Below are 21,663 nucleotides of genomic sequence, written 5' to 3' on the forward strand. Positions count from 1 at the left end.
TGCTCCTGTTTGAAATTGAAGCGGCCGCTTCAGTTAACCTGAAATGACACGCAGGCACACGTGTGCCTTTGAACGGCTGCAGGGACGGAGATCTCACCCCGCTACAAAAGCTGTGAGAAAAACAGAAGCAGCAAAATGTCATTTCAGGCCAACCCCTGCCAAAAGTCTTCCTCTTGCCCCAGCTCCTCGAAACGGGCAGGCAGGGCCGGGCCCCCGGCACACACGCACGGCCTCGTGAGCCACCAGCACCGACCCCAAGGGAAACCGCCCCCGTGCTGCCACCCGCGCGGCACACGTGTGCCACGGCAGCCGGGATCTCGGTGCCAGGCTACTACTCGTAGTAAATCACTCGCTGTAGCATCCCAAAATGTGCGCGTGGGTGCGAGCACATCCCCCCAAAACACATACATTTGGCTCAGCTGTGCCCAGGTTGGCTCCTGCCGTCACCAGCTGAGACCTGACGGCAATCGAGGCACAGCTGAGGATGCCGAGGACTTGGATTTCAGTCCTTGTACCCCATCCTCTGGGGGGGTTTCTCTCCTTTTGGGGAGAGGGGCAGGATGAGGGCCGCGAGGAGACAGTGAGCCACCTTCCCTCGCCGAGGCGGGGGGGTCACCCTCCCGCTGCTCTAGCAGGGTGTTTCCAAACAAAGTCTTAAAAGAGTTTACCCCCGTTTATTCAGGAGGCGACTGCTTGTGCCTCATGGCTTGCCCCATAATGGCGGCTCCTCCCCCTCCGCGGCTGTCCTTACCAGGGGACATTTTGGCACCGGGGCTCGGCTGGGGGCTGGAAATGGCCCCAAAGGGCTTTGAACCCTTGAGGGGACCAGGACAGCCGCGGGTGCCGGCGGCGCCACCCCGGGGTGCCGCAGGGACCCGGACGGGCGCCGCCTCCCCCCAGAGCCGTGACCCCCGCCCGCGCCCGGCTCTGTCCGCCAGCTCCCTCCTGCGGCCCCGCGGGAGGTTGGAGCCACTTCCTCCCGCCCTCTCCCCACGGTTCCGCCCCGGGGCTCGCTGGGCGCCTCCCCGCCCCGCCCCGCGAGCGCTCTCGCCCCTTCCCCGGGCGGTGTCTAACCCGGCCGGGCCCCCTCCTCAGCCCGCCGCCGGCCCCGCTCCCGCGGCCGCTCCCCCCGCCATGGGACGGGTCCTTCGCCCCGACGGTCTCCCCCGCCTCACGCGGACCCTCCGCCCCGCGGGCCCCGCCCTCCTCTGACGTCACTCCCGCCGCCCGCTCGCCATTGGCCGGCCCACAGCTCTGTCCGCCCGGGTCCAAGATGGCGCCGCCGGGCGCTGCGGGCGGGTGGCGGTGAGGCGGCCCGCGGGGCCTGGCCGGCCGGGGGGCTCCATCGCCCGCCCGCTCGCTGCCGGGCCCGCCCCTCCCTGCCTCCCTGCCTCCCGCGGCGGCAGCAGCTCTGGCAGCGGAGCGCCAAGCCGCCGGACAGGTGAGCGCCGGCCCGGCCCGACCCCCAGCTCCTCCGGGGAAGGGCTGCAAGGGCCGCGGCTCCCCTCCCCAGCGGGGGGCGTTGGTGGGCGAGCTGGAGCAGCCCCTTGTCTCGGGAAGGGGCTGCCAGGAGCACCCTGCCTGGCCGTGGGGCTGGGGCCCCTGGGGTACCCCCTGCAAGGGTGGGGGGTACCGGGGGCGCCCACCCCGGCTGTGGGCCAGGGGAGCTGGCTGGGGGCCCTGGGGTTCCCCTCTGCAGTAAGGGGGATGCCGGGGGCACCGCGGGCTGTGGGGCAGGGGAACTGTGCTGGAGGAAATGCCCTTGTATCAGACAAGGGTAGTGCCAGGATCGCCCCCTCACCTGTAGGGCAGGGCAGGTCCTTGGGGGGACCCCTGTGTGCACCCTCTGCCCCATGGGAAGCAGGGTGGGGGGGTCAGGGCCTCGAAGGACCCCTGGGGTGGCCTCAGAGCCAGGGCTGTACGCCCTCCTTTCCACAGATACTGAAGAGATCTCACCCCTTCCCGAAGCCCTTAGAGATTTCACCTTGGGTCGGAGCAACTTTGTCCCAGACAGGTGCCCCTGCCAACGTGTGTGCCCCTCTGTTATCCTCCCTGCGGGGTGTCACTCCTGGTCCACCTCTGCTCGATACGAGGGACTGTGGGGCCTCTCTGTGTGCACCTCCCCTGCTGTGGTTCCTCTGGCTGGGATGTCCCTGTTCCTGCCGAGGCATCTGCACTCACCCGGGGATGGGAGAAACAAGTGACATGTCTGATTCCAGTGGTGCTTAGGAAGAAGAGGCTGGTGGGGATGAAGGAGATGCTCCCTGCAAGGCCTCTGGAGCAAGGCTCCCATGGGCACAGGGCACTCGCCTCTCTGGGGAGGCTTTCACAAGTGCTGTTCCTGTCTGGTGCTCCTCACGGTTGCTCTCATTTCCCTTCCCCTCCTGCTGTGCAGACACAGTCTGAATTGCTTAGCTGGATCTAAATTCTGCTGGGCCAGTTAAATCTCTCTTTCTAATGTGCTTTCACTCGGTTCTTTGTCACTGCGCCGGCTCCCTCAGGTTGGTGGGACAGTCCAGTCCTGTGGTAAGCAAAGGGAAAGCAATGAGCACTATGTGTTCCTCCTCTCCTGCTCACGGGGAAGGAAATGTTGTGCTCTCCCTAGGTTGTTTTGTCTCCTGATTGCTCCCGTCCCTCCTGGAGGTCACGGCCCTGCTCCCAGCTGGTGGTCTTAGACAGCCTCTCTCTTCTTCAGTGGATGACTTCAGGCTTCGGCTTGGAAAGCTCAAACCTGGTGAACCTGTCTGGGAGGCAGCCAGTCCTGCCTAGACAATACACTCCAAGTCAAGGTTTTGGCCAAGTTCTCCCCTGTTCCTAACTGGCTGCTGCCCAGGAGGCTTGCTGCCACCTCGAAATCCCCCACATGCCCGTCCTTCCCAGGGACAGCTATGACAGGGCTTGGGCGACACAACAAGTGAGCCCCGCTGTCACTGGCTGGAGTCCTTCCCTGTCCCGCAGGGCTTGGAAATGTGAATTCCCAAACCTGGAAATCCCCTTGAAGGAAAAAAAGAATTAACGTCAGTGTGTAAGGCACGGGGACTGAGACATGTGGTCACTCAGAGCGAATTGGTGGTGCAGAAAAGAGCAGATCTTTAATCCCAACTCAGGCTGGAGAGACCCTAACTCTTAGGGTCTCTCCAGCCTGAGCTTAGGGTCTCTTTGCTGCTGCAAAGAACAAATCTTCAGCCAAATGTGGCACTTTGGATCTAAGGCTTTGAAGACAGAAGATTGTTGAGGCTGCCTTTGGTCTGTATTCAGCTCCCAACAACAGGAAAGAAGTGCAACCCCAGAGTAGGCTGAGGAGATTATTTCTGGGTGCTGTGTGACTTTTTGCATTGTTGTCTTTTTCTTTCCCTTTTCTGCAGCATTCAACCTGTCTGTGGAGCAGAGTATCCTCTGCTGGATCCCCGGCTCACCAAAAAGTAAGCAGGCCACAAGGCTTTGCAGGGTTTTTGCTCAGTCCTGCAGTGGGTGGAGGTCCCCAGCACCCTCTGGCACTGTGATGTTCCTGCCGAGAAGGGCAGCAGTGGCATGTGGCGCTGCCTTGAGCTCTGCGAAAGCTCGTGGGGAAAGCTCATGTGCTGGTGTCCTTTGTGGCCAGAAATCCCTATCATACCAGCCACATCAAAGGAGAAAGTATTTTTTAGCAATGGTGTCTGAGCCCTCTGCTCCCCTTTGGAGACAGAAGAACTAAGGGAAGGGGAGGTAAAGCTGCCCGGCAGCTGCGAGGCTGGAGAACCACAGCCCCTTCCCGGCAGGAGAAGGCAGAGCTGATCTGAACCGCCTCCTTGTCTCTATCTTGTGCTGTGTAGTGGTGAAGGTTCCCCCTTTTCTGTGATGCTTCAGGGGGTGGACTTTGACTCCTGTAGCTGAACGGTAAATGCAAAGGCTCCTTTTGTGCCTTGAGAGAAGAACCAGGCTGGCCTGTCTGCTGGGAGCCATCGCAGCTGTATCGGGAGCATCCGCGAGCGCAGACTGGCTCTAACTCCTGACATGCCTCTCCCCAGGTCACTGGACTTTTTTTGGGTGTTAATCTACCAGTTTTCTCTAGGGTGGGGGGAGGCAGAGCTGGAGGAGTCGTACATCTCTCCCCTTTGCCCTTCTGAGCTGGGAAGCCTGGCACCTCTCCAGCTGTGTGCTGGCACTGTGGCCTCTGTGCCCTGCCGTCGTACCAGCTCGGGCTCTGCCTCCTGCCAGCAGGCAGCGCAGAGAGTCTTAGCATGTTCTGTGGGTTTGGGAGGAGGAATGGGGAAACTGTAAGAATGGACTGGCTGGTTGGAGCGAGGACGTAGGGAAGGGAAGAAAATGGAGTGGTCTGACAGCATGGCTCTGATACTGTTTCTCGCTGGCTCCCAGCTTCATCAGGGGCCACTCCAACATGCTGCCTCTGAAAAGCAAGAAGGCCTCCAGCTTTCATGAGTTTTCCCACACCACCAGTGATTCCTGGGACATTGGTGGTGATGAAGATGAAGACTTCTCTTCCTCCTCTTCTTTGCAAACTCTGAACTCTAAAAGTGGCCAAGGCCACAGCAGCCCAGGTTCTGGGGAACCACAGCAAGCTGCAGGTGAAACCCGAGCGGGCCCAATCTGCTCTCAGCGACGTGCCCACCAACTGCAAGGTTGCCAAGTCCAGCAGCGAGGCCCAGCTCTCCAGGACAGCTGGTAAGAGCCGTCCCCAGCAGCAGCCTCGTGCTCTGGCGCTCCGCTGACTGGCTGCTGAACTCAGCCCCTTGCTGCTACTCGCGTGTTAGAGACGAGAGGCTGTGGCACAGCCGGTAGGCTCAACAGAGCCTTTCACCTCCTTGTAGTATCCTGTACTCCAGGGAACCATTTCTGGAGGCCTGGCCTTAATGCCTCAGTCTCCTCTGCTGCTCAGTATCCTGCGTACAGGCCCAGAGGATCCCGTGTTCTGGGTGCTGGGGGATTGTGGAGATCTGTTCAACTCTTGCTTGGGGTTGCTCACTGTCTGCTTTCTTTGTGGCCCAGTGTGCTGCTCTTAGTCAAGGTCTGGATGAGGTCCTGCTGACCCCAGGTCGGGGCAGTTTGGGCAGAGAACTGGGCAGCGTCAGCCCCTGCTCGTGGCAGGTGGCCGGCTGCCTGTGCTGTGGAAGTTACCCAGCAGGTCCCTGCTGCCAGCAGGTGGCATTGGCAGCCCATCGCCTCCTCTCTGTGCTAGCAATTAGCTCGATCACTCTTCAGATCAGCGGCGAGCAGGACAGATCTGAAGGCTGGTTCTTGTGGGATTCCCACAGCTCTTTCTGCCTCATCTCCTGTGCCCTTCTGCCCATGGCTTCCCATGGGAAGAGGGAATTCTGATCCCCTGGCAGCCAGGTGTCTGATGCAGGAGGAAGAGAGTGAGGGAGAAATGGGGGGAAATGATGGAAGAGCCACAACAGATGCCTGTGAACCAGCTGATCCACCAGAGTGGGCCAGCGGTGCTCTGTTTGCTGGGACTGGGGAAGAGAGGGGTGCAGTCTGCAGCGGCAGGTCTCTGACAGTGGCCAGAAGAGCGAGGTGGGGTTGGAGAGGTGCAGACTCTGTCCCCACCTCACCACAGCATCTGCTCCTTGCAGAGGAGGCCTGTGTGTGGACCCCTTCAGAAGCAGCAGTCCCTTCCCCTTCGGCCCATCATTCCACTTGTCACCCGAATCTCTGACCAGAACGCTTCGGGTGCTGCCCCCGAGATGCTGAGGGAGAAAACCCGCCCGGAGAAGTTTTGGCAGCTCCTTTCCAGGCACAGCACGGACCTGGGTGAGTGTGGCAAAACGGGGGTGCCTGTGGGTGGGAAGGGAAAGGCAGAGGGGGCCTGCTGCCTGCTTCAGGTCGCAGTCAGGTCTGCTCTGGCATGGATGAAAGGACTACCTGCAGTTGCTCCAAGCGGGATAGTGGCACAGACTGCTCTGTTGACAGGTGGTTATGTCCTCCACCAGCTGCCTGTCCGTTTCCAGTCTTTCTCCATCTCACAAATGATGGTTGTGATCACTGGGGACTGTTGGGCTCTGCATGAGAACTGAGGCTCTGGAGGATTGGAGCCCCTGCAGCCACCGGTCCTGTGCCCAGACTGAGCTGTAAACGTCTCTCCTCCCCTTGCTGCAGACACACGTCCCCCGTCATTGCTGATGTGGAGCCTTCCTGGAGGCTCGAGTGTCTCCAGAGCCTGCAGGAGCAGACTGGGCTTTCCTCTCCTTCTGGTGTAGTGGTACCTGGACGTGCCTAGGATCTAACCCACTGCCACCACTGTCCCTTTGCAGATGAGCTGAGGAAATGCAGCTGGCCCGGTGTGCCCGGAGAGGTCCGGCCTGTGACGTCTCCTCTCAGTGAGTACCCAGAGCTGTGACACCGGGGTCTGGGGGGACTGTGCCGAGCCAGGGACACGCGCTGCTAGACCTTCGTTGTGTCCCATAACCAGTTTTGCTCATTTCGTATCTGTGCCCAGCCTACGGGTGAGCTGTAGGTTTTTGGGTTTTTTTGTGGGGGAGTGTAGTTGCTACATCCTCTCTGAGCACAAAGCCCAGACTGGTGCTGGGAACCAGTCTGTGTGGTTCCCTCTTGTTTTGGGAAACTGAATCCCATGAAGGTGGGTTGCTCCAAGATCAGTAAAGGCATCAGGGGCTGGGAAAGCCAAAACCCGTGAAAGCTCTTTCCCCAGCTCCTGAGTCTGTGCCTGATGCTTCCAGGCGCACAGCTGACCGGCAGGATTGCAGGGGGCGGTTTGTGGTGAGAGAAGGGGCTTTGCCCTGACACAGCTTTTCCTGCCACAGGGTTATCTCCCTGCAAACACGGAGCAGTGAAAGCTGACCCTGCAGCGCAAGCAGGAGGAGTGCTTCAGCTTCATCCAGCAGTGTTGCGATTCCCAGGACAAGAAGCACCATCAGGACACCTACTGACAGGTACAAGCCCTCTGCCTGTTGCCTGGCTTTCTGCCTTGGTTATGTCCCTTTCCTCCCTCTTGCTGCCGCTTGTCCGTGTGGTTGAGGGCATGCAGGGACTTCCTCTAGCTGTAGCTATCAGGAGTCTTCTCCCTGGGACAGGACACCATGTTTCTGTCTGTCTTCTTACAGGCAGTAGTTTAAGTCTTCCCTAAATCGACCTCATAACTAGAATTCAGACCCCAGCTCTTTCCCAGCTCAGGGTACCTGCCCGTGCCTGAGCAGAGGAGACTGGAGATTAAGCTGTTTTTCTGATTTTCTCAGTGCAGCCGTCATCTGCAGCCTTCACTGTGCTTGTCAGCAAGTGCAGCTCTTGCCTGGGGGGACACTGAGGGGTGGATTCCCCTCTGTTAGCCCACGAGGAGTTACTGTGCCCCTGGAAAGCACAGCTGGTGTGTGTGACCCACCCTCTCTTCCAGACCCACATGGACATTCCAAGGACCAGCGCACTCATCCCCCTCTTCCAGCAGCTGCTCATCCAGGAGGTAAGAGGGGGAGCGAAGCTCCTGCCCCACGTTTGCCGTGGGGTGTGTGTGGGGGTTAGACCAGCACTGCCACGAGGGAGTTGGTTTTGCAGGGAAACTTCCCTGGCTGACAGCTCCTGATGCGAATACCTGCTGAAAGTTTGTCCCATGTTTCTGAAATCAGACCTGGAGCTCAGGAGTGATGAGATCAGCTCTTTTGTGGTGAGATGTAGCCAAAAACTGGTAGAAGACCTGAATCTTTGCTTTTGAGACAAATTCAAGGTGTTTGAACCAAAGGAGATGAGTTGTGTGCTAAGAAACCTCTTTTGTGTGAAGCAGGATGTGAGAAACACGGGCAGGGAAGGGTTTGGGAGGTGGCCAGGAGGTGTGAGGAGCATCTGTCCTCTTCAGAAACAAGCTCAGCGTGTGTGTCTATGTCAGAGCACGGTGTCCGGGGGCTGGGGCAGTCTGGAAATAACACGCCGGTTGTTGGGGGGAGGCTGCTCTACTGGGAACTCTCCTGACCCGTGATGTTTTGCCGGGAGAACTGTGCTGATAACAGCCTTGGCTTTCCACCTGACGCTCAGCAGGGTGTGCTGCTCTGCTAAGGGGCAGCCCTGCCCTAGGGGTTGAAGGCTCTTAAGCCACCTGGATCTTGAAAACCCTGGTCTGCACTTCTTCAACCAGAGGCTCTGAGGAGCCTGGGCTGCTTTGTGTGGTGAAATGTGGGCTGGCCTGTGTGGGGGATCTGTGGATCATACCAGAGCCTCTCCGAGGACTTGCATGCTTCTTATCTCACCCGTATTGCTGCAGAAAAGCCTGTCAGCACATGATCTCTGTTCCCTTAGTTTAGCAGTTACACTTTTCTGCCTTTCCTTTGTGCAGGGCTGATGCAGGTACCTGTTTTCCCTCATTCTCCGCTAGATCTTTCAAGAATCCTGTTTATCTGAGCCATTCGACACCCAGCCGGTGGCTGGGAATCAATGACCTGGTGACTCCATTCTTTGTTGTGCTCCTCTCTGAGTATGTTGGTAAGTGACTTTTGCTGTTTGAAGCAGTGTTTGAAATGGTTGAAGCGCTGGCATCAGACAGGTTTGCCTTGCTGGAGGGAATGATGTGTGTGTTCTTCCTTCCCAGAACATGGTTATTTTTAAAGGTAAAACAGCTCACTAGGTTCTAGGGACTGGGTGGTTTAAAGGAGCAGTTACAGAAGCTAAACCTTTACTTCCCCAGTTGCTGACTCAATTCCCATTCACGTATTAGTGAGCAACGTTGCCATCTGACAGCTGCCTGCAGCTCACATCAAACTGAGATGGTGGTACAAGTCCAGTCCTTGAAGCTGAAGGGAAACTGGAGGAAAGAAAAAAAAAAAAAAAAGCCCCTCTAATTTGTCCTGCAGGTGGGGGCCCTGTGGGCACCCTTGGCTGAGTGCTAAGAACAGAGATGGGAGACGCACACGTGGCGTGCTCTGCCTGGAAAGACTGCTCATCCCAGTGAGTAAAGTGACCGGTCCTTTGCAGGTCAGGGTGTGACTCATGCTCCAAGGTGCTTCTTAACAGAAATGACCCCACTAGCCAAATGGGAACCTTAAAATGTGGTGGAGGTCATGGGCTTTCTGTTAGCTGAGATTTGTGTACCTGCTGGGTCAATTTTCTTTGAAAAGACTCATGTTTGAAGAAGTTATAATTTCTGAAAAACACGTACAATTGCTTTGGCATTCCCGAAAGTCCTTATGTCTTCCCAGTGTAACACACTTCAAGGCTTTGCAGGAATAAGGAAACAAAATTTGACCTCTTAGATGAATTGGCTCCTACCTGTGCGGAGACAGCAGCAGATCGTAGATCGATACGGTGCTAATGTGGTGTTGTTATACCCCACAGGTGTTACCTCCAGAACTTGCCTGTAATCAGAATATTACTGATTTTATACCTTGATTTCAAGTCACTAAAAAGCTGCATAGCCCCTCTAGGGGATAAGAAGATTGTAAAGGCAAGATTGGAATGGACAACACGGGGAAAATAATCAGTGATGCCTGAGTTCCAGGAAACAGACGCTCTCCTGGGAAAATGTCTTTTCCATCACTCATAGTTACAGCTGCCCACTGATGACCCCAGGGCCAGGGTGAGAGAGTAGATTAAGACCATCAGGGGTGCTGGATGGCACAGCCTGGCTGATTTAATGAGCTGTACAATAGGTAGTGTAACTGATGTGAATTAATCTCTTCACTGCATGACTGGATCTCATTGCCTGCTCTGGCAGACGGTGCAGCCTGGCAGATCAGCTCAGCAAGCAAGGCTAAGCCACTGGAAAGTGTCTTTTCTTAGGCAGAGTTGTGGTTCTACCTGCTATTTAAATACTACTCCATTCTTTCTCTAATTCATGAGGGCGGTATGGGGATGCTGCCCAGTCTTCAGAGACGAACAAAATCAGAGTTTGCTATAGGGTTGGTCTCCTCTTGGTGAAAAAACAGAGCGGAAGAACTCGCCTCACATGGAATTTGCCCATCTCCTCACTCCCGTGTCCTCGCAAGTTTTATTTAGAGATACCCAGATCACATGCCAGCTGTCCCTTGTGGATGGTTAGTGGCAAATGCAACTCACCTCTCATGCACAGGAGGGTTTGGGAGAGGAGGGATCTGCAGTCAGTGCTGGGAAGGAGAGGTGTGGGATGAGAGCAAGAAGCCCAGGACATGCCTTTTTAGTCAACTTACAGTCCTACTGTAACATCAGCAGACCCTGATGGAAGGGTAAAAAAAGCAAGGGGGTTGATTTTTGAGTCTCTGTTCAGGAAACTGAACATATTCGATAAAATATGCTGTGTAGGTACTTAAGCATGTTGGAATATATTGGGCTTGGTTAGTGCTAAAAATACCTTCTTGATTCTTTGTTACCTTTGTTCTCATTGTAAAGTAATTGATGAGTTTGTCTTTGAACAGTGAGGCTCACCTGAAATTTTGCAGCATTTAGACAGCTTTGTGGCTGGTTGCCTTTTTTCAAGGCCAGGAGGAGGATATGAAATACACTGACTGATGCATAACCCTTAGGGTGAGGCACCAGAAGCAAGTCAAGCAGGCAAATTGGAGAGCCAAGTTGCTGATTATACTGCATGTGTCAAATATTCTTCTCAAAACCAAAAGGCATTAGACATGAATAGGACAAATGTCTGTACCCTCACACCATGCACGGGTTAAATTCTTTCTCTTCACATGTTCTGATTAATAAAGGACATTGTTTAAAGTTGATTAAATTAGTTTCACACATCTTGGAAGCCATGGAAAGATGAAGAGCAGCAAAGAGGTGAGATGTTCAGGAGAAACTCACTTCCTATATCTGACTTTGAGGCTGCCCCATCCCAATGGCGTGTCTCTGCCTTGTGTTCCTTCTGAAAAATTCATTAATTCAGATCACTTTTTTAGCAAAAGCTTTTGTCTTGGAAAACATAAAACCTCTGCACTGAGCCTGTGCAAGAAGTAGTCCATTGTCTTTGCCTGTTATAATACAACCCTCTTGCCCTGCAGCTTCTGTACTCGCAGAGCTGGGCAGTTTCAGGGAGAAAAAGTAGAGATGTCCCAAATTCAGACAGTGATCAACACACGCTTTCCCAGCACTGCTTACACTGAAATCACTGATAGGTTTTGGAGTTAGCATTGCTCTGGTGTGGCAGGATCCCATTATAGCTCTTGCCCTAATGCCCGATTCACATTTTTAAGGCACTCCCAAGAAATCAGAGAAGCAAGCAGTAATTCATTGAGCTGCCTGCCATAAGCCAGCTTGGTGAAAACCAAGACACCAGATCATCCAGCAAAAATTAGATGGCCTGGGATGTGGTGGGAAACCCAGCTGGCTAATTTAGGCTAGATTCCTCACTCTTGGATGGCTCATGTGAGGAGACACAAAGCCTGTCTGGGTTCTCATGTGTTGGCCTAACCAGGTTCATACCAGAGTAATTCAGTTTGTCCGTGCAGGTGTGAGAGGAGAACGAGGTCTTTAAATGGAGATTTGTAACCACGGGGTATAAAGTAGGTGCTCTCTTGCGGCTTTTAATTGCCATGTTAGTTCTGTGTGCTGCTTGAATGCTGCGTTCAAGGCTTTTAATAGCTACAAAAGACATCATCGCCTCTGTTAAGAGTGAGACTAAATATGATGCCTGCTACGCTGTAGAGTAAGAGCTTGCAGCCTCTGTCCTTGTTACTTGCACTTCAAAACTTTTACTTCACTCTTTTCAAAGGAACACTGTGTGAACTTAGCAAAAACCTGACTTCAGTTTGAGTTTTTGATTTTTAAATTTGTGGCAGGATGTGCTTAAACTTGTTATAAATGCAGCAAAGTAAGGAACAGGTTTTTTCTAATTCTTTTCAAAGGCATGACTGTGTGTGCTGAGTTGGTTGTGTCAGGAAAGGGAGTCAAACTTCAGCTGGTGGAGGGGGCCTCATTTTCTCAGAGGTAAGAGGTTTCAGAAGTCTCTTGTCCCCTGGCAGGGATGGGGAGAGGTGCCTGATCTCGTGCTGACAGTTCTCTGCATTCCTACACATACCATCAGGCTTACTCTTTTTTCATCTGGGCCTGGGAAAGAAGCACTGAAAAATGTGTTTGTGAAAATGTAAATTATCAGCAGGCTGTAGGCATAGCTTGCTCTTCTCTAATTGTAACTCACATTTATTTAGGACTTGACATTGTCCATTTAATGCAGCACTGAAGTTTTATACGGGTTTCTAAAGCATCACTTACCATTTCATTATCTGACTTCAACAGCAAGAGATGACATAGCTGAGCTATGTTTAACCCAAAAGAAGCAATAAAAGAACATGTGCTTATTAAGCAGTAACAGAGGAATCCTACTAAGCTCTCTCTAAAATTGCTTCCCAAACTAGAAGTGTGTGTTCTTCCAATAAGTGTTGGGTACTAGTTTCCCAGAAGGAGCCAGTTAGTATTTATTACCAACATTAATGTTGGCCAGTGACAGGTTGCAGTATAAGCAAAATAGTTTTGAAATGTAGTTATAGATCTTCCTTCCTGTTGAATAAAGATTTCCTAATCTGAATTTATCTGAAGAAAAACTGACAGAGCAATCAGACTAACTGTGGGTGAATGTTGCACGGAAAATACAACCAGGAGTTTATATGAAATTCTACTGAGATCTGTGTTAAGAAATTGTGTTTTTTCTGAGCTTTTACCATTTTGAGAAAATTGAAAATTATATTTATTATCCATTCAAATGAAGAATTAGTGATCTGAGATACAACTGTTTTATAAAGCAGATTAATTACATATTTGTACACAGACTCTGTGCTAATATGTATTAATATGCCCTGTAGTATCTGGAAAAGTAATGAAATAGTTGTTTCTGACTTCTCAACTCTGTGCTAACATATGTTGTAAACCCCTTCTTTTTATCCAGAAAAAAAATTTCCTGTGCAATACTATTTTTTTTTTTCCTTTTTTTTTCTGGAAGAAAGAATTAATGGACGGTTCAGAAGGAAAAAATCTCTGTGAGGAAAGATACAAATCAGTCCCCTGTGAGACATGGCTGTTGTCCCCACGCAGTCACTGTGCTGTGCAGCCTCTGGGGGATGGAAGGATACCCCTCCCTGCTGGGCTGCTTCATCCCCAGGAAGGCAGTTTGCCATTGCCCGCCGGGGGGAGTTGTCTCCCCTCCTATCCTACCCCTCAGACTAGTACTGTCCCTCTGTCTGTCTTGCTCTCCTGTTACTCCAGGCTCAAAATGAAAGGCAAGGAAAATGTTAGAGGAGAAGACTCAGTGGGGGCAGAGAGCGCACCTGGAGAGACCCGGGACTGACAGAAACGTCAGTGGCTGCAGTAACCACCCAGGGTTCACAGACTGCTCAACCCGGGTGCAGAACAAGTATGTGCAGAAGGTGAAGTTTGCCCCTTTCTCCGTCAAGTGCAGGTGAGCTGACAGTTGTAAAAAAAATCTGCAGAACTTCTTGAGAAAAAGGAAAATGTCTTGGTGGTTTTGAGAAAATGGTTATACTGGTCTTGGGCCAGCAGGACGACTCTCCTGCTACAGACTGCTGGTTCAGGAGCAAAACTGTCCTAAGCTGTGATCAGCTTATCCTGCTCCACCTCTGCTGGGCCCACTCCTGTGAGAGCTGGACGGCGTGATCGCGAGCATTTGTGTCCTGGACACACAGTGCAAAAAGCTCTTCTGCAAATAGAGGCAGATGACTGTAGATTTCAAGGGAACAAATTTATTTCTTTGCTTTTCCAGTTGCAGTGGTAGCCATCAGATAACTATTGCATCAAGTTTTTAAACCTCAGGCTCATCACCTGTCAATCTGGAGCAGTCTGCTGTGACACTACAGGGTTTTTTTGTTAATCTCTGCATTCCTCCACTGTCATCCCTTTGTAGCCCACCATTCCCATAATGGCTGTGGCTGTTTTAGAAGAGTTTCAGAAGGCTTTAGTAAAAAGTATATACTAGCTGGTTTTTTTAAAGGCTCTTTAAAACCCTGTCTAGCCTGGAAAGATGCTCTGGTGTGGGGCCCTCAGGAGGACTGCAGGCAATTGCTGTCTCTCAACTGGCTTGTGAGCTCAGCCAACTTTCTTACCAGCTTTTCTCTCCTCAGCTCCTGCTTGGGGAGATAGTTAATATATATATATATATATATATATATATATATATATATATATTCAATTATGGTTCATTGCTTCATTATTTTAGTAATTTTGTTTAGTTTTCTACTTGATTCAGCACAGCACAAGGATAGAGTCATCATTATATGTCATATAATGATATATAATTAATGTATATCATTGTATATACATGTATATCATTGTATATACATGTATGTAATATCATTTGGAATAGAGGGCTGGGAAAATAACTCTACCAAAAAACTAGTATGTTGGGAAGAAATACATTGTTGTGTTGACTATGATCAGTAACGCCCAAAGTGTGAAGGAAGTAAATGCTGTCCATGTCTGGCTCTCAGCTGCTGTTATAATTTCAAATTAATCCTCATCTGGGTGGAAGAAAATTCCTTCTGCTTTTCCTCAGAGTGACTGTTGTCCTCCTGTTCCTCTGTGTGATGTGCACCACGGAGGAAGGAACCAAAGGAACTTATTGCAGATGTTTTTCCGTCTTACCAAGTCCAAAATTCACTTTCAGAGCAGCCCTGTATAGTCACAAAGCTGTACCTGGTTAAAAGATTCTTGTGACATTATTATTAGAAATTGCTGCAGCAACAACTTGCCACATGAACCGTTAAAAGCAAACCAGGGTCACTGAACCACAATAAAATTCATTAAAGGCTGCTTGGGGCAACACATGGTCTTTGAAGGTCTTTCTCATTTTAAGCATTCGTCTCTTCCAGTATCTGTGACAGAGTCCTCCACCTCTCTTTTTATCTCGCTTGCATGTAAATAGCCATTTCGAAACTGCAACTTTCTTCTAGTGACAGGTTCTTTTGGTGGTGTGTCACTGTAAAACTGGATGACCTACTGACATGCAGAAATGTGACTTGGGGGGGAAAACCACCTTTTTACTATGAAAGGAAAGGGTATGGTCTTTCTGCTTTGGGAACTCTTGAGTCTTTTTGGCTCTTGCTCTCCCCCGTGAACTCTGAGTACCAACTTTGAGGCTGAAGTTTCAGAGGTGCTAAAGCATTTTCTCTTCAGCTGATGAGAAAGGAGCTCCAGAACTGATTCCTGTCAATAGAGGAGCCACAGTTGGAGCCCACTGTGTGAAGTACGAGCAGCAGCTTGCCTGTGCCCCAGAGCCTGTGCCGACACTGCCATCTAGCTTCTGCTTTTGCTTCACTGCAGTTGCTCACGTTCGTGTGTTACACAGCTTTATCGAGCCCCTGGTGGTGAGTCACGGTCCTGTGACATGGACTTCTGCTCAGGTACGTGGGTTCATTCCCACAAAAACGTTTGAAGTGGTCGCAGCAGGGCTGAGTGATGGCAGACGACTGCAGCAAACAGTAGAGGAGACCTGAAGTGTCAGTGCAGCAAGAAACTCCCAGCCTGTATTTGCAGAGAGGGAACCGAAATTCGTCTGTCCAAATTGTTACAGGATTTTTGGCAGCACCACAACTCAGGCAAACCCATCCTAAGTCTGTTGAGTGTTTCCAGTCACAGAGCACTGGTAGTGTCCTCAGACACGGTACTCTGACAGGTCACCTTCCTTTGGGCTCAGTGCTGTCTTCTGCTTTCCTGTGCCTCTCTCCTACCCTTATCCGTCTGTGTCTCGTACCATGCATAAATCTTTTTTTCCTCTTTCACCCCAAAATTTGTAGCTTTTGCTTCTTGGTCTATGATGACCTGGGAGCTACTTGTAGTCCTAAGTACTGTCTTTAGGTTTTTATGTATCTCGGTTGGAAAAGCCCCTGCAGCTCCTCCAGCCCAACCATGACCCTCCCCCTGACCGTTCCCAACTGCCCCAGATCCCTCAGCGCTGGCTCAGCCCGACTCTTCAACCCCTCCAGGGATCCCGGGGACTCCCCCCCTGCCCTGGGCAGCCCATTCCAACGCCCAACAGCCCCTTCTGCACAGAAATCCTTCCTCAGAGCCAGCCTGACCCTGCCCTGGGCAGCTTGAGGCCATTCCCTCGGGGCCTGGCGCTGGCGCCTTGGCTCCAGAGACTCATCCCCCCTCTCTGCACCCTCCTGGCAGGGAGCTGCAGAGGGCCAGGAGGTCTCCCCTCAGCCTCCTCTGCTCCAGACTGAACCCCCCCAGTTCCCCCAGCCGCTCCCCAGCAGACCTGTGCTCCAGACCCTGCCCCAGCTCCGTTGCCCTTCTCTGGCCACGCTCGAGTCATTCAATGGCCTTTTTGGGGTGAGGGGCCCAAAACTGAACCCACTCACCGAGGGGCAGCCTCACCAGTGCCGAGCCCAGGGCTCAGTTCCCTTCCCTGTCCCTGCTGGCCACGCCAGTGCTGGTACAAGCCAGGATGCCGTTGGCCTTCTTGGGCACCGGGGCACACTGCTGGCTCACTGCAGTTGTGTCTGTTGCATGGTTGTATTAAGCCTGTGAAAGCAACTGCCCAGAGCAGGCAAAGCCACATTCCATAGCCTTTTTTCTTGATGCCTGCTCACAATGTAAATTCCTGGCCCAGCAGAGCTGGTGCCTTCAGGCTGCCCCAGCACCTCTGGGCACAGCCCGAGTGCTGCAGGGAGCTGCACCCGCTGGCCTGGCAGTGGTGAGGAGACCAGCTTGTCTTTCAGTGCTTCACAAGGCATAAAGAAAGCCAGCTGCTCCTTCCCAGCACTGCTTCTGAACACGCTGTGTTTGCAGGTGACACCAAGTGCAGCGGGAGTGTCGATCTGCATGAGGACAGGGAGGCTCTGCAGAGAGACCTGGATAGATCGGATCGGTGGCCAACGTCAACGGGATGAGCTTCAACAAGGGCAAGTGCCAGGTCCTGCCCTTGGGCCACAACAACCCCCTGCATGGCTACAGGCTCAGGGAGGGGTGGCTGTACCCTGCACTGGGGAGGCCACACCTGGAGGGTTGTGTCCAGGTTTGGGCACCTCAATACGAGAGAGATCTGGAGGGGCTGGAGCGAGGGCGGAGGAGGGCAACGAGGCTGGGGAAGGGCTGGAGAATCAATCCTGTGAGGAGCCAGGGAAGGAGCTGGGAGTGTTCAGTGTGAGGAGGAGAAGGCTGAGGGGATCCCTCATCCCTCTCTGCAGCTCCTGACAGGACATTGCAGAGAGGCTGGGGCTGGGCTCTGCTCCCAGGGGATCAGGGACAGGACAAGAGGGAACGGCTGGAAACTGCCACAGGGGAGGGTCAGACTGGACATGAGGAAAAAAATGTTTCCCAGAAAGAGTGGTCAGAGAGTGGAACAGGCTGCCCAGGGAGGGGGGAGTCCCCATCCCTGGGGGTGTTTAAGGGCCGTTGGGATGAGCTGTGGGGGGATGTGGGGTAGGGGAGAACTTTGTAGAGTCGGGCTGAGGGTTGGACTCGATGATCCCGAGGGGCTTTTCCAACCTGAATGATTCTGTGATTCTGTGATAAGCCTGTTATTGTATCACGTCATCACTCTGGTTGATAGATCTTACACTAATGACATCACATGAATAGAAAAGGTGAACTTTGGCAGGGTCAGGACTGATCGCAGCACCTGGTGCCCAGCAGCGCCCTGCAGACTGCGAGCAGGGACCGCGCCAGAGGCACCGGCTCCGCTTGTGGCAGAGACTTCACGCCATCGTCCCGCTGAGCCCAAGGTCACCCGCTCCACTGACGGAGCCAACTCCGCCTCATCCCTCCTGCCCGCAAAGCCTGTCCTGAGAGATGGAAGCTGAAGTTATGGGCTAAATGATCTCACTGCACATTTTGGAGGGATGGCCCAAGACGAAGGGAATGAGATCTGTGGGGATACATTTGAGAGCAGGGAATGGGCTGGAGATTCCTTAGAATGTCTTGGAAAGCTGAGCATAAGGTAAAGGGTATATAAATGGTGTAACATAAGGGGTGGAGCCTGTCCTGGTTTCAGCTGGGAGGAGTTATTTTTGTTCTTAGTAGCTAGAATAGCGCTGTGTTTTGGATTCGGTAGGGGATTTGCTATGAGGAGAATGCTGATAACACAGGGATTGTTGTATGAGATCAAGGTCTCTCCAATTCCCGCCGTCCTGTCCATGCGCAGGTGTGCAGGAAGCTGGGAGGGGGCAGAGCCAGAGCACCCGATCAGCCGGTGGCATATCCCGTATGCTGTAACGTCATGCTCAGGGTGGCGAGGAGGGGCGGCTGGGAAGCAGGAGGTTCTCTCTTGCATCTGGGGTTGCGATTGCGGGGTCTCGGTTTTTGGGGGTGGCTGGCTGGGAAGGGGCTGGTGGTGAGCAATCACAGGGTGCATCACCCCTTTGTATTTTCTATCACTGTTATTGTTTTATTACAATTACAAAACTGTTTTTATCTCGAGCCATGAGTCTCCGTTTCTCCTTCCAATTGGTCCCACATTTCCCGGCAGGGGGAGGGTGAGCGACTGCCTGCGTGGGGTTTGGCTGCCGGGCGAGTTCAAAGCACAACAAGGGGCTGAGCAACGCAGAGCCCAGGTTTGCTCTTGGGCCCAACAGGCTGCCCAGGGCTGGCGAAGGCCGGGGACAACATTCCTTCCTAGGAGCTTTGGTGTGGCCGGAGCTGATGGTGTGTTGGATGGGTCTGGGACAGCAGCAATGAAGGTGGGCAGCGGGAATGCCCTGCGGCTACTGTCGCAAGACCGTCTAGAGCAAGCTCCGTGTCAGGGCTCCAGCCGTGACACTGGCCAGAGCTTGTAAAGAAAAGTAGCTTTGCCCCGGTGTGACCCTTCCCCGGGGAGACTGAGCCGGCTGCGGGGCCAGCGAGGCCCGAAGCACCCGGCCGTGGCGCTGGGCGGCCGGCCAAGGCCAGCCCGCAAGGAGGGAGGGCTGGGCAAGGGCTGCCAGGCCCCGGGGGAAGAAACCCTCTGGGCCCGGCCCCTAGCGCTGCCCCTGGAGAAATGAGCCGACAAATGAGCGTGGAATGTCCCAGGGCAGAGGCCAACAGACAACTTTATTGTGCCGGTGGAGGGGGATCAGGGCCAGCAAGGCGAGGTCGGCGCACGGCCGGTCCCGTGTCTGCGTCCGGGCCGGCTGTAAGGATTCTGGGCCCGACGTTCCAGGCGGGAGCTGTCCCTCCTCCGCACGGGCCCACGGCGGCTGGAGCTGCTGCCCTCGAGCGCTGGAGAGGGGCAGGACTCCGCTGGCAGCTGGCCGGTGGTGCTGGGGCTGCTGCGCTGCGGCACTGGGGAGCCCTGGGATGAGCCCGGTCCTGACCGGCTCCCCGTGCCAGAGCCAGCGAGCTCTGAGCAGTCACTGGAGGCTGTAAGGGGGAGCAGAAGGTCAGGGGCACAGAGGCCACAGTGCAGAGGCCAGAGCGGTGCCCCAGCCCTCCTGGGGCAGAGAGGCTCTGCCAGGCCCAGCCTGGGCACCCGCTGCCAGGCCTTGCCTGGGCCCTGGCCCCAGCCCAGCGGCATGAAGGTGCTTTGCCTCTTACCGGTGCCCTGGCCAGCACACAGGCCACACTCCCAGGTGCTCCTGCTGGTGCTCAGGTTGGCGCAGCGCCGGTGGGTGCCCGCGGCAGCGCAGGAGCTGCACAGCAGCATTTCCCAGGGCCTGGGGAATAAAAGGGTTCATGGCTGTGAGGACAAAGTGACCGCAGCACGGGACTGTGCAGCACAGCTCCTGTTCTCAGTCCTGCTTCGAGCTCTTGGCGAGACAGGTCCCGTGCAGAGCCCAGGGTGCCCCTTTGGCACCTTACCCCCATTCCTCTGCCTGCTCCCTGCCCCCGGGACAAAGGCACTGGCGGGTGTCGCAGCGGCTGCGCCTCTCCATTAGCCCTTCACCCAGAGGCCCGTTGTCCCAAGATGGTGATCTGATGGAGAAAGGGAAACGGCTGAGCCCCTGCTGCCTGGCATAAGGCCGACGCAGGGCAGCCATGCTCCTGCCCCCTGCCCGGTTTACAGCTCCTCCGTGAAGCTGAAGCCCAGGCAGACGGGACAGCGGAGGGGCAGGACTGAGGGGCAGCCCCGGGCATGGCACAGGGCTCGCAGCCTCCTGTGCTGTGAGCCGGCAGGACACCAACCTCCCGGGGACGCGGATGCCCACGGTGAGCATGCCGTGGAGAAAGTTGTACTTGTCTCTGCAGACGGGGCATCTGAAGGCAATAGTGCCAGCGTACTGAGCCTGGGCCTGCAGGGGAAACAAAAGGAGCAGGAGTGAGACCCTGGTGCTGCCCAGCGCCTGCCGAGTCCCGGGGGCGAGGGAACGGCTCCTACCTGGATGCAGCCCCGGTGGAACCAGGCCTCTCTGCAGATGGGGCACACCATGGTGTGGAAGGACTTTCTGTCCCCCACAGGCTCCAGGCAGATGATGCAGGTGGTGCCCTTGCCTGGAGCAGCCTCCACCTCCTGCTCTGGGCCGTGCTCCCTGCAGAAGCACCTGGGGGGCAGAGGGAAGGGATGGGTGAGGTGAGAAGCGCTGGGTCCTTCCCCGGTGGGGGCGAGGAGGGGACAGGAGGTACCTGTGCGGGAGGAAGTACTGGGTGACGCATTCACCCTCCGTGGCACAGGGCAGGTGGTAGCTGCGGTCGCAGCCCTCCTGGCAGCAGGTGATGGCGGCCCCGCTCTCCGCGCAGACGAAGCATCTCTGGAAAGAGCAGAGCAGCCCCGTCAGCGGCAGCCCCAGGGCCTCCCCAGCCAGCCCCACGCCTCCGGGCAGGGCGCAGGATGTGGCTGCTGCTGGGCCACAGCCCACAGATCCGCCCGGCGCACGAGGCTCCTGGGCTGGAGCTCTGTGGAGCTGGTGGGAGCAGGCTTTTGTCCCGGAGCTGCTCGGAGGGGCTGGGATTTCTTCCCTGGGCTCTGGGATAAGCTCCCCCAAACCTCTCCTGACAAAAATCTCCCTGACCTTGTCGACTACCCGCTCGAGTATGCGGGGAATGTCCTCAGGGATAAATCTCCGCTGCCCTGACTCCTCGTCCTGCCAGTAACGCAGCTTGCTGGCAAAAATCTGCAGGAGAGAGGAGGAGCTGATGAGTAGAGCGTGGCTGGGAGTGCCTGTCGGGGAGCCGGAGGGAGCCTCGGGGCACTCACCAGGCAAAAGAGATGGGCACAGAGGTTTTCCTGCTCCACTTTGTGCCCCCAGAGAACCAGGTCTGCCACTGCCTGGCCACACAGCACGCATGCTGGAGGGAGAGAGCAAACGCCGGCGGGAATGAGCACCTCTGTGGGGCTGGGGGAAGCGTCCCTGAGGGATCGTCCCCAGGGCCCTGCTCCGTCCCTGGGGGGTGAGGGGCAGGGCTGGGGGCCGTGGCGAGGAAGGGGCATCGCGGGCACTGCCTCCCCCTGCCACCGCGCTCGGCCCCATGCTGACCCCCCGACAGCCCCTCTGCTGTGCTGCGGGAGGGAAACGTTGCTCTCACCCCGCTCCATCAAGTCGGCGGCCTCCTCTCGCCTCTCGGCCATAGACATGTCCACAGCGAGCGTTGGGAGCGTCCCTGTCCCAGCAGCACCGGGGTGTCTCTCCCAGATGCTCCTCGACCGACTCTGAGGGAGAAGCGGGGCGCGGTTCAGCTCTCAGCACAGCCCCAGCGCCACGAGGTGTGGGACCCCCCCTCCTCCCTCGGCAAGGAGCTCCTTCCCTGCCCTGCCCTCTCCTCACCTCCCAGGTCGCACTGGCCACGGCCGGAGCCCAGCGACCCTGGTTAGAGGCTTGTTGCCGGGGGTGACAGCGGCCCTTGTGACATCACACCCCCCTAGATGGGCAGGGACACCCTGGGCAGGTTACCATG

The 21,663-nt window shown here is 54.9% G+C and overlaps 1 protein-coding gene and 1 pseudogene across 1 annotated transcript; one reads left to right on the forward strand and one right to left on the reverse strand.

The window, feature by feature from the left end:
- The first annotated feature begins 717 nt into the window (after positions 1-717).
- LOC141955681 (TBC1 domain family member 22B-like) lies at positions 718-8,380 on the forward strand (annotated as a pseudogene).
- A 5,066-nt stretch (positions 8,381-13,446) lies between these two features.
- LOC141955682 (E3 ubiquitin-protein ligase PHF7-like) lies at positions 13,447-21,343 on the reverse strand. Its single transcript, XM_074895312.1, has 9 exons — positions 21,295-21,343; positions 20,966-21,057; positions 20,781-20,882; positions 20,395-20,519; positions 20,156-20,312; positions 19,957-20,063; positions 19,647-19,746; positions 19,369-19,480; positions 13,447-13,532 (listed from the first exon to the last, which is right to left on the reverse strand). The coding sequence occupies exons 1-9, from the start codon at positions 21,341-21,343 to the stop codon at positions 13,447-13,449; spliced, it is 930 nt and encodes a 309-aa protein (XP_074751413.1).
- Between the last annotated feature and the right edge of the window lie 320 nt (positions 21,344-21,663).

This window comes from Athene noctua, unplaced genomic scaffold, assembly GCF_965140245.1.
Source record: "Athene noctua unplaced genomic scaffold, bAthNoc1.hap1.1 HAP1_HAP1_scaffold_392, whole genome shotgun sequence".
In the NCBI taxonomy this organism is placed as follows: domain Eukaryota; kingdom Metazoa; phylum Chordata; class Aves; order Strigiformes; family Strigidae; genus Athene; species Athene noctua.